Here is a 19161-nt window from a genome sequence, read left to right on the forward strand (position 1 = left end):
TAATAAACTTTAATATCACACATCCATAAACAATCTGTGCAAATAATAATCTCCATGACAACACGCATACATACGTACATACATATGTATGCCCTCGGCCTCAGTTCTGTGTCCTTCCCAATCCTGCTGGAAAAACAACAACACAAACCCTTCTGGCTAGACTGGAATCACTGGATATACTGGGACTGGGTCTCATTCATAAAAATGTTCTCCGAGACTGTATTAAACTGTATTATATGATAGTTTTACAGAATATTAAAGTAAATGACCACGAGTCATGTGGTTTATGGTAGTATAGATTATACATATTGTGGTTTATAATGGTATATATTATATACTTTTCTGTGTAGTGGAAATCCCATGTTTCCTTAAACAGCTTCCTGTTGTCTGTTTTTTCAAGCAGGCAAGGGCAACATTGTAAATAAAATGAAATAAAAATAAAAAGACATGAAAGTTTGATGCACAGCATCAGTAATCAAACATTATAAAAACAATGTATATAAAACATACCAAAGATCAAAGATACAAACATGTTCATAAACTTCATGAGGTTCCTAGTTCTGACTAGAGATGCACAGAAAGACTGCAAAGTCCTGGTAGCTTCTTCCTCCACGTTGGCGCCAGCATCCTCAACAACTGCTACTAGGCACGCCTACAAAGTTTGCCATTTGTATTCGTAATATATGTACATATTACATAATATTCAATTAGAGTTTTATTGAGATATTTTGATATTACTGTGAGTCCTGCAACATGGTTATAGCTGTATCTAGTTTATTATAGTTAATTGAAATGTCAAAAACTAAAGATGGTGGGGGGGGGGGGGGGTTGTTAACCCATTTAGACCCGTTACACATACGTTGTTATACCTTTCAAGCTGGGAATGCCTCTGTGTCATTATATATCGCTGTTGTCGGGCAGAAACCTCTATCTCGGGTGGTGCAGTACCTGCCCACCACCACGGAGGTTGTGGGTTCAAATCCACCGTGGTGCATCTGGCTTTGTCATGTGTCAATGCGAACAAAATTGGCTCGTGTTCGGGGGAGGAAAGCCATGCGGGGAGGGTGAGATTTGTCACTGCGTGTATTACTACGGCTTGGGGCGGCACCTGTCTACAGGGAGTGTTGGGTAAGAGGAGTAGGACGAAGGCCCTACGTCCTCCTGGTGGGGGCTCCTCACTGGTAGGTGAGCCATTAGGATCCGACAGGTAGTGACAACACAGAAATGTCTGTGGGGTGGAATCAATTGGAATACCGACTAAATTGGGGAGAAAATGGGAGTAAAAAAATAATTGGCAACTCTAAATGAAAAGGAAACCTTATCTCCATATTTTAACTTTGCGTTCTTTTCGTAAACTAACGCCCTACTTGATCATACTACAGCGTGACACAAAAGCATCAAATCTACAAGCTCCAAACGTGGTGCGAAGTGTCACGTTTTGAGCTTGTAGATATGCTACTTTTTTATTTCATATATATCATTTTTAAGAAAACAGGTAGGATTTAGAAGGCGTTTTTAGAATCTGCCTCAGGTCTTAATGGGTTAATACAAAGTAAAACGCTTGCGAAACAACTGCAGAGCCCTGCTGCCTGCTTTAACAGTTGACCCCCACAATTGTGTGGGGAGAATTCGCCAGAAATGGTCGATCTACAAGCTCACAACGCATTGTGAGCTTTCTGGCAGACAAGAGCAGACAAAGTGCACAGCTGCAACTTGGGTCCCTTATTGCTAAGGGACATATTTATGGTTAAAACTACTGCTTGCTTGTGAGGTTACCAAGGAAATGCTTTCCTATTTACAGCCAACAGAGGGCAGCAACATGGCAGCATCAGATCAGGGAGTGAAGCATCATTTATTCTCTGTCTTATGATGGTGTCGGTACCAAGGTTATCATAGTTTATTATTAGTTTAGAAAACTAAATGTACGACTAAAACTGAAAATAAATGAAACTTAAAGGACACTAAAGTAAAAATAAACTAGAATTAAGATGAAATACAATTGCATGTAAAGTAATTTTCCTTGTATGCCAATACTAAATGAAAACTCTTAAAAGTTTAAGTCTTTAAAGTTAAAACTAAATACAAAATTAATTAATATTTCAAAACTATAACTCTCCTAACCTCACAATGCAAGCGATACCATCGTATGACAGAGTATAAATGAAGCTCAGACTAGACGATGTCCATAATACAATTCAGGACAAGATGAGATTTTATTGTATTGTGTTGTGTTGTATCGTGCTGTATTGAACTCCTCCGTACCCTGGCTCCTCCCTCACCTGTCAACACTCTGACGAACAGACAGGAAGGTCTGCCTGTTTGTTGATGAAATATCAAAATCTACAATGAATATTAAATCATGAACAGTAAGCTTGGCAAGACACGGGCACCCCACACACACATACACACGATTCAACCAATGAGACAATCCCAACAGGCACATATAAAGACACTGCATGCACACCCATACACATACATGTTTATAGATACCTCATGCACTCCCATACACATACTACATTCTGTATTCATCTCAGTATCTCTCACACACACACACACACACACACACACACACACACACACACACACACACACACACACACACACACACACACACACACACACACACACACACACACACACACACACACACACACACACACACACACACACACACACACACACACACACACACACACACACCATTTTCAATAACAGTCAGTTTGTTGTATCTGGAAGGCAAGCATGTGTCCATGTTACTGAAACAAGACCAAACTGGACGTGCACACCCACACACGCGCACATTTCGGCCACAACAGTCTCAAGTGGCAGCCACGCTAGCACCACAGGCCAGTTCCATGGCTATTGCTGGGTAGCATGGTCCTTCCATATGAGAATATGAGCGACATAGTACAATCTCGGCCAACTTTGTCCTTCCAAAGATTAAATATAGATGTATAAAATAACAAAGCATTAGTCCACTGGTTTCAGCAGACTGGTTTCTGTTCAGAATGTCTCTAGAACTCTGCCTTCCAGTTCTGCGTGTTCCGTTTAAGAACGCTCCATTTGGTTTCAGATTCCAAACCCCTCCAGTGCGGCTGTCTCTCAGACCAGAGATGTTTGTCTGCCATTTATTGATGCCCGTATTCATACTGCAGACATTCACACTCGGAGGGGAGTGTGACGTTAAGAGCAAAATGCCCGCCGTTTGAATAATGTTATTTGGTGGGTTTATGTTTTTGATCAGTGACAGTAGCCTGTGTGTGTGTGTCCATCCACACACACGCACACACTCATGCAAGACCTCCAGCCTGTGCATGTGCGCAACACTTCAGATGAGCTTTATATGTCACAGGGACGAATACCCCCGTTGCCATAGAGATACCAAGCGACTGCCCGTGCCAGCATCAGAGCCGCATGTACCTCCCTGCCCCTCCATTCACGGGTCCTCATCTGATCCTGCATGAAGTCCTCCCTCTGACTTTATTTTCTTTTCCATCGTTCTCATCTTCTACACTTCCCTTGTCTGTCATTCTTACAGTTGCCTTTTCTCTTTTCGTATACCATCTTTCTCCCTTTCTCTCCCTCCTTCCCCCAAGTCATCGTCTTTCTCCCCTTCTTCCAAGCCCATTTTTCATTTTCTCTCCAATCCGTATATTCATCCTCTCTCTCTCTCCCTCTCACGCTCTCTCTCTAGTCGATGTTTATTCTCCTTTTCCATTCCTTCTAGAGATTTCTTTCTTCATTACCTCACCATATCCGTCACTCTCTTTTATCCATCCATTCGTTTTCCCCCTCCCTTTGAGTTGGACATGTGTCCTCCTGTCCTCCATCCATCCTTCCCATCATGCTTTGCTTCGGCGGGTGTGACAGGTCGGCTGATCTCAGACCAGCGAGGTCAGAAGTGAAAGGTCACGGGTCAGGGAGGTCAGAGGTATCCACAGTAACCTGTCAATGATATCAAATACAATACTGGATCACAAATAATAATAATAATACCGTAATAATAATAATTTAATCTAAACGATACACAATATTTTGTAATTATTATACTACGTTACGGTATAATTATGTTGCATAAAATCGAGATTTATAATGAATTAAGATATTTTCTGTACAAACATCTGCACATTTTCTGGGTCTTTCTTTGTACAACACAATAATCATCATGTTAATACCTTGATAAATATGGTGTCATCTTTGATGTAGGTGCCATTCTCCAGCACTGTCTGAGCCACAAACAGAGGACAACCAGACGCTATGTTCATCTCTGCTGCTGGACGTCTGAAGCTGCTGCTGTTAGGATCTGGTTTGAACGCATCACCGAGGTGCTTCCTGGTCGAACCCTGGTCCATCAACATCAATGTTACCTGGACGACAGAGAGACAATGCTGTATGTTACTTGAGAGAGACTGACTGGCTCTACAGAGCCGAACAGAGCCGAACCGACTTTTATTCGGCTCTAAAATAGGAGTATGAATCGGCCCTTAAACCTCACTTGGACAGACCCCAAGGGGCTGTTGGCGAGCCTGCCTTGTTGTCAAGTGATGTAAAAAGTCAATAGGACAAACTACTTTTGTCGTCCCTTGTCCGAAAGAGACCAATAGACTACTGACGGTCCTTGGTTATCATTTACCAACATTGCGCTATACTCAGCCTGTGACATTGAGATCAGCCAATTAAATTACAGAAACATCTGTTGTCGGGGGTGGTTACGCACAGAAGATTTGGAAAAATTCCAATCCCCCCCCCACTTGTCATCCCTCCCTACCCCTCTTCATACCTTTTGCTTAAAAGGCCAGGGCAGCAGGGCGTCGTACTCCCCTCTCATCACCACGAAGAACAGCGAGAGGTGCGTTCCTTTTCCCATGCCGTCTCCGTTCAGATACACCCTGGCACACATCTTGTATCCAAAGTACCCTGTGTAGAATGGCTGGGAGTAGAGGGAGAGCGTTTTCGACGCCACCGCCTCCTGTTTCCTCCTCTTGTAGTCTCGGATCTTCCAGATGAGCGTGCCGTTGTAGCTGGCCGTCTCCAGGACCTGGAAACGAAGGTCCATGTCGGCCAGCCGGATCTCGTGCACGCTCAGCATGTCGTCGTGACGATTCAGCTGCGTCTCCAGGGATCCTGGAGGGTATTGATGATGATAAAATGTGGACTTTTAGATTTAGTTGGTGCTAATTTACGATTACAATTTAGGCATAGATAGACGCTCTAATCCAGAGCGACAATACAATAAGCGAGGTAATAATCACACACATCAAATGCAGAGAGACGTCGTAGTGCCTCAGTAAACTGGGATCACACAGATAAACCAAGAAGCTAGCATCAGTATAAAACAGTGGTTTTCAACCATTTTCAAATCAAGGCCCATTATTTATTCGGAATTTGAGCCACGGACCACCATTTGGTGACATTTAGCCTCTCAGACACAAAACCAAAGAATATTTTGTTCTTGTTGAATAATATTTTGTCCACTATCCATGCTGTATTGATGTTGGTACCATTAGGAGAGATAACAGGAAAACGGTGATCAAAACAACAATTCTTCTACATTCTGTAATTGTGTAGACAATAGACATCTTGTAAATTAAATAATGCAGATGTTTAACAATAATGTAACTCTTGAGAGTGTAAAATGAAACCAAATGGGACCGTTACGGGTCCATTTGGTTTCATTTTACACTCTCAAGGGTCCATTGGTTGAAAACCACTGGTCTAAAACAATATACAGTACAGACTAGAGTACAGACCTAGTGTGTGTGTCGAGGTTCCTGTAGCAGTGCGTCCGCCCTCCAGGGAGGACAGACGCGTTCGGACGTTGTCCAGAGTTCCTCTCAGGCTCTCCACCTCCTCCCTCACCAGACGCAGAGAACGAAGCTCCAACTCCACCTCTAACAACTTCTCAGACTGAGAACTCATGAGTTTCTACACACACACACACACACACACACACACACACACACACACACACACACACACACACACACACACACACACACACACACACACACACACACACACACACACATTATGTAATATTGAATGCATATGGACATAATGTTGTGTAGTACTAGTATTGCATTGTGTGGTGTTTGAATAGCAGTTTGTATAGTATTGTGTAGCAGTGTGTGTGTGTGTGTGTGTGTGTGTGTGTGTGTGTAGTACAGTACATGTTGCATAGCATTGTTTCCCAAACAGTGGGTCTCTGACCAATGCTTATGGGTCAGAGTAAATAAGTAAAATATCCCCTTTTTTCCCTTTCCTACATTTAAAAATATATATATTTATACATATTATTTCAAAAGATTAAAGAAAAGTTTAAACAGGATTCAATTAAAAACGATTCCAACTTTCTTTTCAAAATAATTTCATAAATAAAAAAAATAATAATTTCCATAAATAAGTAGATCTGCTATTTCACTGGTGTGGGTCACGGGCAAACGTCTAATTTCTCTTTCGGTCTTGAGCTACAAAGTTTGGGAACCACTGATGTATAGTGTAGTACATGATCCAAGCCGGAACATCAATCGAATTGATCATTAAAATAAACATTCTCTGAAAACGACTTAACAGGGCAGCAGAATGGCTGGGGGTCAGATGGAACCACTGTTCTAGTGTATCAGGCTGTGTAGTTCTGTGTTCTTAGCAGCTGTGTACCTGCATGGTAGATACTTTCTGCTCCAGCTGCCTGTTCTTCTCCCTCAGTTCTTCGTTGAGCGTCTCCAGATCCGACAGTCGACTGCTGAGACCTGGCAACACTTTATAACGCTCCAACAGCTCACTTTTAACATCCTCCACCTGTACACACACACACACACACGCACGCAGGTTAGTCAGTCTTGTAACAGGGCGAAACAATACATGGACGGAGGTCTGAAGAAAAGCAGGGCGTTCGAAACGTTACTCATAATTGAAAAGAAAAAGAACTGGCTACCTTGGCCTCCAGCGTTGCGTTTCTGGTTGCCATCAGCCTCAGATGCTCTGCTGCTGAGCTGCACTCATGTTCCCTCATGGTCTGGTTCAGACCCTACAAAATACACACACAAATACTGTTGCTTTTCTGCTTTGTCTTGATCGCATAACAGTGTCAGACAAAACAGTGAATGTAGCCGAACTACTGTGGCTCACAACATTCATGCGCTGACTTACAAGACTCCTTGACGCAAAATGACATCAAAGCAAATATTTGCATAATGAATACCTAGAGTCCAGAAGTAGGGATGTATGTTGTTTGTAGTTGAATGAATTACAAACCAATATCTAAATACTGAATCAAGCCACTTAAACACTATCTGGGGTGCAAACGGACATGTAAATGACCCCAGAACCAGAAGTAAATATTTAACCAATTTAAAGTACCAGACCGCTAGAGTAGGTAACGATGGAAGTTGGAGATCCATGCCCCACCCGACTATGCAATACCCATTGTGTTTTATATAGACATATAGTCATATCTAATGACAGTCGTATCTAACTAGTAAAAAAAATATTCCCCTTCCCTTAATTGGGAGAACCACATTGACTTGAAGTTGATAGGGTTAACTCTATTGAACAAATCAACAATGACATGGCAGTCTAGACTGTAATTTTTTACCAATGTTGGGAAAATGGAACCGGGTGATGTCCATTGCCAAAAAACAATACTATAACAGTTGGAGTTTCAGTAAGGTGTGTGTGTGTGTGTGTGTGTGTGTGTGTGTGTGTGTGTGTGTGTGTGTGTGTGTGTACTGCACACGCGTGCGTGCGTGTAGTGCGTACGTGCATGCATCACAATGCACAATGCTACTTTACTTTGCAGTTGGACGAATTGACTGACAGAACGTCGGTCGACGTTCAGTCCCCCCCCCCCCCCCCACACACACACACACACACACACACACACACACACACAGTGTGACCAGGTGTCTGTCTATCCCTCACCTTGAAGGTGCACCCGTAGCGGATGAAGGGACATGCGACCTGGGCTTTGGGACATTCATGTTGGTGATTGGACAGCTAAGAGACAAACACAGAGGATATCCTAAATTAAAAACAACAGGTAAAAGGCTATGATGATTATGATGATGATGATAATGATGACGTGTGTGCTTGTGTGCGTGTGTGTGTTTGTACCTCGCTCCTGGGCAGAGAGTTGAAGGAGCATTGGTTCGGACAGGCTACAGGGAACGCTGGACACACCGTCTCTTTGTGTTTCTGAAATAACAGCAAACATTTATGGTGCATTCCGCCAAATGGGAACTGGGAAGTGGGACGTTTCCGAACTGTAAGTAAGTAAGTAGCCTTGCCGAGCCATGAGGCCCATAGGGCAGGAGCCTATCTCCTGTTTCTGTAGCGTGAGGCAGCTTGATGTACAAGTACACCCCCTGGACATGACGCTAGTATGTCGCAGGGACTTACCCCCAATCCAACCCTTGATGCTGAGTGTCAAGCAAGGAGGCACTGGGTTCCATTTTTTAGAGTCTTTGGTATGACCCGGCCGGGGATTGAACCCCGACCTCCCAGTCACAGGGCGGACACTCTTCCGACCTGTAACTTCCTGTAACTTCCTACAAAATGGACACCTGAGATAAACTTGTCCGGCGTCTTTCACAACACAAAGTGCTTCTTGTGTTTGTAATGTCACAGTACTACAGTTCAAAGAAGTCAGCTCTGAGAAAGCCCCAAGGTACCGACCAGGAGTTATGTGTTGAGGGCCGTTCGTGTGGATGTTTTCTACTAGATAGTAAAAACTTCCCAGGAACCACTTGAACCACGAACGCATTTAGCTCTGTGGAAGCCATCTTATTTGAAGTTTTATTTAAATTTAAAAACTTGTTATTATCATTTATTTTTGCATTTCCTGCATTATTTGACAGTGAGTAGAGAGACAGGAACTGCAGGAGAAAGAGGGGGGATGACATGCAGCAAAGAGCCTGGGGTTGAATTTGATCCAAGACTCAACCTTGATATGGCTCAGGATTTAAGCTGCGGTGGTTGAAAAATGACACTTCACGTCACTGAGCCGCAGTGATAAGCGAGTCAACGCACACCTACCGAAATTCCCCCTGTGGAGGGAACTCCGTCATAAATTCACCACGGCAGGTCGGAGATTGTTTGCCCGGAATAGAAGTCGTCTTCTTCTTTTCGTGTCTTTGAAGCATGTGGTTAGATGACAGTTTCCCATTTCTTTACACAGACTTTTGCATTATTGTTGAACTCTGCGAGATCTTTTAACCCATTTAGACCGTAGGACGTGTGGAAACGCCATAGCTAATCCAACCGATGGATTGTGAGGACGTGTACACACGTCCTAACGCATTTTCATTGATATCAAACGAGAGAAAAATATTCAGATTTTTTCTTTTTTGGGGGGTTGGCCTCTCCTTCTGCACCATACTCCTTGCTGTTCGCGCATGCGCGTTGCCGTTCACTTCCCTGTTTACCGCTCAGAAAGAAAGGCTCGTATCTCCTAATCTAGGGAGCTCTCCGTGGTTTTGACCAGATGGATATATTAAGCTCTTCATTTCTGACTTCAACATGCCTCTCGTTCAAAATATGAACGCGAGGGATTATCCAGTGACTTCATCGTAATCATAGCGAGGTAAGCAAGCAACATTATTTCTCGTTTTTTGTACGGAACGGAAGGGGGGGCTTTCAGAGTAAAAGCTGCCATAACTCTGCGGCACCCGAGCTGCTATTTTGAAAGAAATCCTGGCGCTGCATGCGTTAAGCTGCATGGGTTGGGTAGTAGAGGGCACCACTGCCATGTCCTCCATTCGTTATTTTGCATGTTCTACCAATAAATTATACGTGTCCACCATTGCTGTTGTCTTGGCCCAAAACAACAACACAGCTTTTCAGGAAGTCAAATTACAGAGGGCGGGGTGGCGCATTTGAACCAGAGGGGGGCGGGGTCAATCCTAAACGGACATCACACGACTATGAGGGCCTATAAATCAAAATCACCTTTTAGGTGGAAATGTTTCCACCTAAAAGGTGAAAGAGTTATCACCTGAAATGACAGCACGCAGCCACCTTTACAGGATTACAGGTGAGCTATTGGGGTGCCTCTAGTCCAGTGTTTGTAGTTTTATTTACTTTTAGTCCAGTGTTTGTAGTTTAAATTATTTGTAGTCCAGTGTTTGTAGTTTTACTTGTGGTCCAGTGTTTGTGGTTTTATTTATTTGTAGTCCAGTGTTTGTAGTTTTACTTGTGGTCCAGTGTTTGTAGTTTCATTTATTTGTAGTCCAGTGTTTGTAGTTATTTACCTGTAGCTCAGTGAGAGCCATCTTGTGCATGCAGAACTCGCATGTTGTCTCCCTGTGTTTACATTTCCAGCTGAGATGGTCTGGAATGTCCTTCCTCATCATCCTCTCTTTACATTTACCCAAAGGACAGGGAACCTCGAAGAATGAACACACATTCAGATGGTCCTGGAGAGAGAAAGATACGCATAGTGACTTGAGATGGATGGACAGACAGAATCAGAAAGACAAGAAAATATGACATTGTGGTCATGAAAACAGTAACATCTGAAATAGTGTCAGAAACCTGTGTGTGTGTATGTGTGTGTGTGTGTGTGTGTGTGTGTGTGTGTGTGTGTGTGTGTGTGTGTGTGTGTGTGTGTGTGTGTGTGTGCGTGCGTGCGTGCACACGCATGTGTGTGTGTGTGTGTGTGTGTGTGTGTGTGTGTGTGTGTGTGTGTGTGTGCGACTGTGCGTGCATGCACACGCATGTGTGGGTGTGTGTTGTGACCTTACCATGACCTGATGTAAACTCATCTGTTCCTGGCAGCCGTTGGACTCACTTCGACAGAACACCTTCAGAGCCATGATCTCTCTGTGACAACACACATCACGGAAGATCTACAACCACAAGGATGGAAGTGTCAACTAACGTAGCATGTTATGTTCTGCTCTGCAAAGCATCGTCAAGCCAAAGAAAAATCTAGACATTAAATGATCAAAATGAAGTTAGCTTTGTAGTTAGTTCATAGTGATTACTTGAGGTGGCATCAGACATGGAAATTCAACTCCCCCATGACTCAACTCTGGCACATTTGCACGTAGACTACGGGGATGCTACACTACAGAGAAGGAAGGCTAGAGAGGGGAGTTGACCGAGTTGCCCAAAGTAACTCAGGCAGCACTTCCTCTAAAGATACAAATCCTGACTCCCTTGGCTGATGCAACCCAATCCTGGTTAGGTGGCTGGTCAGTTGCTTAGCTAATTCAGTAGTTAATTAACTTGCCATGGAGGGATGGAAGAAATATGCTACATGGTTAGTAATGGCGTTTATTGGCAACAACCTGCATGCACAGCACTGCTATATAAATGTGACAGTTGACGAACATTTCTCACCTTGTCTTTAAATAAAGGGTCCAGGTCAACTGGACACACTGGGCTAGCTTTACTGAGGAGAGAGAGAGAGAGAGAGAGAGAGAGAGACAGAGAGAGAGAGAGAGAGACAGAGAGAGAGAGGTGGGGGGTAGTTTCATAATTACTTTTTTGACATTCAGTTACTTTTTTATTTCTGCTTCCTGTGACAAAAACACATCTCCTTCAAAACATGACAGATCACATATCTCTTATTTAACCTTTTTACCAGGGTTATTTTGTTTTGTTATGTATCATTCTATGTCCTGTCATATTTTAGTGAGGGGACTGTCTGTCTGTCTATCTCTCTGCCTATAGCTTTCTGTTTGTCTCTCTCTCTCTAAATGCCCAAATATGTTTCAACTTTAAATGCATACAGACACGGCACAGGGACGAACAGTTATCGTTCGTCCCTGTGCCACCACCTTCACCTTCTACTCCCTTCAGTGGTGCTGTCGGGACGTAAAAGTGGGCGGACAATATTCGAGATCGAGAGTTGAGACTAGAGAGCAACTGCACGTAGGGTAGGCTATAATATAGCCAGAATGGTCATTGTGGCAAGAGGTAAGCAATGGCATGTAGCGGCAAGCAACGATGATTGCGCAACAAAATGGGAACGGTGCAACAGAGACCATCAGCTCTGGTCGTGAAAAATAAATAAATAAATAGACCAGTCATTCCCCAATAGTAGTTTGGAGACATTCAGACCCAAATGACCCCCCCTCTGGCACCTATGACTCCCTTCCTCCCCTCCTTCCATCCCCTCTGTCTCTCCTTACTTGAGCAGGTCATTAATGCAGGTCTCACAGAAGCGGTGTCCACATTCAGTCTGTCGGGGCTGGCACAGGACCAGTCTACAGGCCTCACAGCAGTACTTGGCTTCAGGTGTCAACAAGAAATGGTCCCTGAATCCTCCGTGGAGAGGCAGGAAGCCGGGGTCCGGCCCATGGGAGCCACCTATAGGAACAGAACAACAAGGACGGACGGGTCAGTCTGTTAGGCTGAAAGAGGGCAAAGAGGCCGCCTGGGAAACAGAATGTACCAGGTTCGATTCCCAAGTCCGTGAGCAAGACACTTAACCCCTAACTGCTATCCCCTGAGCTCAAGTCTTTTTTTTTTTTTTTTTATCCCACGATTTTGCAACCCAGTTTTTTACACCCAGTGCCAATTATCTAATGTAATCCTGGGCGCTACACTTCCTCTGCCAACCTGGGGGGGGGGGCAGCGGACTGACCTCATGCCTCCTTCTATGCATGAGGAGTCCAAGCTGCTTCTTTTCACCTGACAGGGGGGAATTTCCCTGGCCGGACGTAGCGCGTGGAAGGAACACGTTATTCCGACCATTTCCTTTCCCCTCCAACAGGCGCCCCGGCTGGCCAGGGGGAGGTAGTTTTAGAGACCAGGATTACTGCATGTTTTTGTGAGGGTACCTACCCTAGGGGACACGGGGAGAACATGCAAACTCCACACAGAAAGGCCCTTTCGCCAACCCCACCTCGGGTATGGGCACTGATGACGCGGAGGAGGGAACACGCCCCCAGTGTCCCCAGCGGGAATCGAACCCAGGACCTTCTAGCTGTGAGGCGACAGCACTACCGACTGTGCCACCGTGCCCCCTCCTGAGCTCAAGTCTGACCACTTGGGCAGCAATCAGATGCGTGAAGCTGAAAACGTCTCCCCACGGGGTGTAATTATTATCAATTACAATCAACAGAACAAGGACGGGATTAATTATTAAATTTGTTACCTTGTGGTCCTGTAGGTTCGTTTGACGGCCAGGGATTGGTTGGGCGATGAGGGGGAAGGGGTGGAGCCAAGGAAAGGGGTGTGGCCAGGGATGGTGCCACCTGCTGGAGAGGAATCTGCACCTCCCTTCCATCAGCACTCCTCCCTCCTGACATGACCTGAGAAGAGAGACACATGTGTCAAAGTACAGACATGTCGATGACCCCTGGACATCAGGGTCAAACGTTCTCACTGGAAGAGAAGGGAGAGCACCTCCAACCACTGCAGATGTAGTTTATATTGTACTACTACTAACATACTCTACCATAAGGATTGGTGACAATAACACTTAAGTCATTCAAATAAGTCCCGGACAGTAGCTTTAAGATTTAGCTAAAAAGGTTAGCTAGTTATTTAGTTACCTTGTCAGTCAGCTCAAGTCAATCACCTTCACAACATTAAAGGGGCATTCCACTCATTTTCAACATTTTACTATGTCATTACCGGTAATATACCTTTAGAGCTGTTGTGTGGAAATAATAAAAAGTCCCCCCATCCTGTGTTTCCTAGAACTGGAGGTCTGAAAAAAATCATTAACATGGTGAAACACATCTTGATGATGTCATCAATATGGATGCATACAGACGCGGACGGAGCCTGTTGAGTTTTGAGGAGAGGTTGTGTGTCAAACATGATGTCATTTCAATCTGGCACAGCAGGGACAAACAGTTACTACAGAACAGATGAGGAGATTGGTCAGGAATAAAATGCCAGCAAACGCTTGACTCTGAACTGCCCTCTAGTGGATGTACTGCTTAACATCCATGCCAACTAAAGAAGCCATAGAAGTATTTGAGTGTTCGGAGTAACGCAAGTAAAGTAATGCATAAGATATTTTTTTTAAAGTAAAACATAATGTGTAACTCAACACTGGAGAGCAGTGACAGTGCATGGGTGGCACTGTGTGTGTGTGTGTGTGTGTGTGTGTGTGTGTGTGTGTGTGTGTGTGTGTGTGTGTGTGTGTGTGTGTGTGTGTGTGTGTGTGTGTGTGTGTGTGAGTGTGTCGCAGAATAACATAATCAAATCATTATTGTACACTGTAGTGTAGCAGCTGATCAGTTCAACAGTAGGCGCTAAGTTAATAACTTAAGAGTAATGCAAACTCATTTTCTCTGCCAGGAGATCATGTTTTCACCCCTGTATGTCTGTCTGTCTGTCTGTCTGTGTGTGTGTGACTGACAGTGATTGTGTGTCTTTCCACAGTGAATGTAACATAGTTGGCCGATCAGTGTCATATTTCTCGTAGCAAGGAGACAGTCCTTCTCCCACATTGAGATGCATGTTAAATGACGGGATTTCTCCATATAAATATGGATCATTTCAGTAGCATAACCTTCAAAATGTCTCCTAAATCTAGTCAACCAGGCCTGCAGTAGGCTATGCACTGGACAAATGTGCATTGACATTATTTCAATAAACTAGAAATACGAGGGAATGACAGAGGGAGAAACAGTATCCAACAATCAAGTTTAATGAACGTCCGACGGGAGTTTTCATGTTGGTAAGACTAGTCATTAGTATTATTGCCATCACCTGGGTGGGTCAGTCGTCTAACTTTACCGACGTTAATTAGCTGTGTATGTGTTCAACAACACAGCCATGCAAAATAACATTGACAGCTATGAGGTGACGAAAGCTTGCACTGCATAGCAACGGTTGCTAAACTATTTGGATTGGCATTGGACAATCGCTTTTTGGGGTGGGGTTTAGCGAAGGGCTAATTGCAATGTTTCTGTCCCTCCAACTTATGGGATGTACCAGTCCAGTCCAGTACCAGCCCATTGCAGACATTAAATACGGCACAAGCCGATGGTAATTGGTAACACCAACATACATTTGAACATGAAAACATATCCCAAACCCCCAAATCATGAGTCTATGTCTGTACATATTCAATTCAGTCCGAGCTGTCTAAATTCAGTCTTTAACCCCTTATAGAGTTTAGAGTGCCAACGTTCACAGTGCATGTTATAGTCCAATACTGTGGTTCCCAAACACTGGGTCGGGACCCATTTGTGTGTCGCGGACACATTTTTATTACTATTATATATTTTTCTTAAATTTTGTTTTGAATTATTATTAACATTTTCAAAAGAACAACACAATTCAAAGTTGTTGTTTTCTTTTTAAATTTCATGAAGAAATCAAAGAAAAATCTAAGAAATTCCATAAACTGGAAAACGAATGTTTAAGAAGTAGTGACAATTGACGATCTTCAAGCTCACAATGCGGCGTCAAGCGATGCGTTGCGACCTTGTAGATCGGCTATTTTCACTAGTTTGGGTCACGGGCTAAAACGTTTGGGAGCCATTATACAGTGCTGTCTTGAAATCACAAGCATGTAGAGTTGCCAAACGAGCACGCAGGATTTAAAAGGTGATTTGTTGATGAAATCCCTACTGAATTTAACACTAAATATGTCATGCATGTTTATGGGTTGAGAGACCAAGCTGCCCCCTCTCTCTCTCTCCATCTCATGCAGAGCGTCACACACGCACACAGCTCTGAGGTCTCTGTCTTTCCTGATACTATGACTGCCTTCATGGTCTGACATCAGCCAGCTGTATACTGTACATCTCATCCTACAGTACATGCCACCATTACCTTTCAGTTTCATGTACAATTTGACTGTAAACTAAACTTGTGTAGCCGTGATATCAATGACATTACAGAGCTTAATTCCTCTCTCAAACGATTCTCAGAGTAACTGTAGGGCAGCAGAAATCTGACATTTACTACAACCATAACTGACACAAGGGATAATTGACAACATTATACTTAGATTACAGAAACATTGAAAGACAGAAATCTCCTCAGAATGTCAGGCTCTCCTTGTTCTTACTGTACTGTTCTTACAGTACAGTAACAGTATAAGGATATAACATTGGGACACCATGTTTGTCTTAGTGGTGACAACGTGCCACACAAGACTACATTTCAACGTGTTGTTCACTGTCCAATGATTTGTCTCCGTATAACCTGTCTATTCTGGCTGCATTGTAACGATGTAATGAGAGTCCTTTATTACATCCCTTCCCCCATTACATTGCCCTGTGCCTTTTCATACACACACTCCCAAAACATTGTCATCACATGCCCCTGACAGACAGACAGAAAGATGGAGAGAGGTAATGCATGCGTCCTGGAAGGGATTTCTCTCTCACTCAGGCAGGCAGGCAGGCACGCACGCAATGCACACATAGACCAAATACCAAATGTACAGAGACAGTCAGACAGCATGTGCACACACACACACACACGCACGTCACACACACACACATATGCACGCACACGCGCACACTGGTCAGTGCCCAGTTCCTGTCCAGTGGGTTAGTCTGGGATGTTAGGGGCTTTTCCACAATCAGTCAGCACACTGCAATTACACACACACACACACACACACACACACACACACACACACACACACACACACATGCGCACACGCACATGCGCACACGTACACCACATGCAAAAACACACAATTACACACAAGACAACACATAGAAATAAGCATGGGCACACTGTACACAAGCTACACATATCGCCTCTGTCGGGTGGAAACCTCATATGTCCAAAACTGCTGCTTTTCAGGGTTCAAATAAAAAAGGCACAAAGTACAAGCTCAAAATCATGTGTCACTTTACGTCACGTTTTGAGCTTATGGATCTGATGCTTTTGTGTGACGCTGTAGTGTGATCAAGTAGGGCACTAATTAAAAAAATCACACCCGAGTGAACTGAGTGGTGTAAGGTCTTATATAGCCTGATCAGCTGTGGTCTGACGTAATGTCTAACGTAATGAAATCACACCCGGGTGAACTGGGTGACCGTAGCAACCATGCTCATTTTTTGAGCACAGACAGACAGACAGACAGACAGACACGTAAACTAACAAAGCCAGTCGTAGGAGTGGTTTACACCACTCAATAAATAAAAAACACAAAAAGTAAAAATATGTAAATAATAGGTTTCTGCCCGACAACAACATACAAGGCCAGGGCCGCTAAATATCAACAGCAGCACTATCTATTGCCAATATTCACACAGCATCCATTTTGCTATCGTTTCATACTAGGGGGGGGGGGGGGGGGGGGAAACCCCAACTGGGTGGGGAGGGGCACTATTATATGAAACAAGAGCAAAATGACCGTCGGCATGTGACACACCGTACGATGTGTACACAAGTAAATCATTTCTTCAACGTGTTGAAAGCATTCAGGGTGTGAAATGCTAATCTTTTAATTCAAATAAAATAATTTCCTCTGACGTTGTCAGTAGCAACACACAACGTTGTGTTTTCAGACACACAAGGAAGTTAGTGGACTCATGATGTGAATGCTGCAATAGTGGGATTTCAATATAGGCATGTTTGCTATATCTTTTGCATCCTCAGCCGGGGCACAAAATGGTGTCTCTAGTCTAGAATGTACTGACAGATACCGTGGGAATATGGTTTTAGTTCACACTTCACACTGTGGCTCTTCAGTGTGAAACCATGCAGCTGAGGAACATCTTATAGCACTGACACAGATAACATCCAAACCATAGCATACTATACCAGCTTCTCCCACACAAACACTGCAAAACTCTGTCTTGAGTATTAAATGAACACTATTAGTGTAGCTACCTGGTTAGTAATTCTGATCAACTACAGGTCAGTAGGTTATTCTCCAGTTTAACAACAAGCATGTCCACCGAGTATCCTCATCCTACTTGACCAAAATAACCCAAAAGCAAGTCCAAATGGTAGCACATACCACAAATATGATCGAAATAACTTAATTATGATTTCGCCATTGATGGCATACACATTTTAAAAACACAAAAATGTCCCTCTGGGATTAATAAAATACAGTCTAATCTAATCAAATGTAATCTAATCTACTGATCTAATCTTAGACATAGCCTACATGGATGGCATCCATAAATTATAGTGCAAAGTAGGAAGTCTGTCAAATCAATCATTGACAAATATCAGTGCCTATTGTTGGTGAGTTTCAGTGATCTAACTTTTTGTTCTTGAATGTCTCAGTCACAGTGGCTTGAGTTCTTCATTTTATTTAAAATACGTCAAACCAAATGACAGTTCTGGTAACATAGTAAGTTTGAGTGAAGCGGAAATAATGTGTTTCTGCTGAAGCACTGGAAGCAAGAAAAGGGTATTCCCCAACACAACACGCACTGAAAAATACAAGCATAACAAAGACACACAGATGTGCATACACTAGGGGTGGGAATTATTCATTAATTAATTAATTGATACATTAACAAAGACACATAGAGATGTGCATACACTAGGGATGGGAATTATCCATTCATTCATTAATTGATACGTTTTGACCTTATCAATTGATTAACCGGTTAGTTGATAGCTGATTTTTTTATTAAATCTGAGAATCCTAATTTCCCTCAATGTCTAACATAAAGATCTACATATTACTTATATACAGAAAGAACACAAAAGGCATATTATATTCCTTAATCAAATATTGAGGAATATATTGTCAATATATGGCATCTTTGTTTGTGGAAAATGTAATGAAAAGTGAGTTGTCAGAAATAAAGAGAAACTTTCTCAGTTGTAAGTTGTAACTAAGTGACCTCAGAGTAGTGACTGATATCTCGCATGCAGTTTTCAACTTGGTATGGTTTTCTGATTAATCTATCCTGTGCTCTTATCCAGAGTGTTTGACTCAGCAAGTCAAGTGTTCACTGTCTTATTCAAAGACTTTGACGTCACACACATTCATTAACCACTTAAGTCCTATTTTATGCTTCGTCACAGAATGGTGTCATGTGGCAAAAATAGCTCATCGACAAGCTATAATGACTACAATCACTTATAACACCTACATGCCCAAAATAGGGAGCTACTGGTTGAAAGTGGTTAACACAGCCCCGTTGACCATATGTTATATACGTTATATATGTTATGCCCATATGGTATGTCTCGATTAGCATTAACATTTTCAATTACTGATATTAATTTCCCTAAACATTATGATATCGACCATGATTCAAA

The 19161-nt window shown here is 43.1% G+C and overlaps 1 protein-coding gene across 2 annotated transcripts in view; it reads right to left on the reverse strand.

The window, feature by feature from the left end:
• traf3 (TNF receptor-associated factor 3) overlaps positions 1–19161 on the reverse strand; it is a 26872-nt gene continuing 7711 nt past the window's right edge. For both annotated transcript variants that reach the window (XM_079528512.1, XM_079528511.1), the window contains exons 2-14: positions 13103–13259; positions 12135–12312; positions 11341–11392; positions 10740–10844; positions 10248–10412; positions 8113–8193; positions 7921–7995; positions 6935–7027; positions 6658–6798; positions 5751–5925; positions 4781–5124; positions 4176–4367; positions 1–3945 (exon numbers count right to left, since the gene is read on the reverse strand). In XM_079528512.1, coding sequence (XP_079384638.1) covers positions 3910–3945; positions 4176–4367; positions 4781–5124; positions 5751–5925; positions 6658–6798; positions 6935–7027; positions 7921–7995; positions 8113–8193; positions 10248–10412; positions 10740–10844; positions 11341–11392; positions 12135–12312; positions 13103–13256 — 1791 coding nt within the window. In that variant the 5' untranslated portion in view covers positions 13257–13259 and the 3' untranslated portion in view covers positions 1–3909. The remainder of the gene's footprint in view (positions 3946–4175; positions 4368–4780; positions 5125–5750; positions 5926–6657; positions 6799–6934; positions 7028–7920; positions 7996–8112; positions 8194–10247; positions 10413–10739; positions 10845–11340; positions 11393–12134; positions 12313–13102; positions 13260–19161) is intronic.

The sequence above is a fragment of the Electrona antarctica genome (genome assembly GCF_951216825.1).
Source record: "Electrona antarctica genome assembly, chromosome: 18".
In the NCBI taxonomy this organism is placed as follows: Eukaryota; Metazoa; Chordata; class Actinopteri; order Myctophiformes; family Myctophidae; genus Electrona; species Electrona antarctica.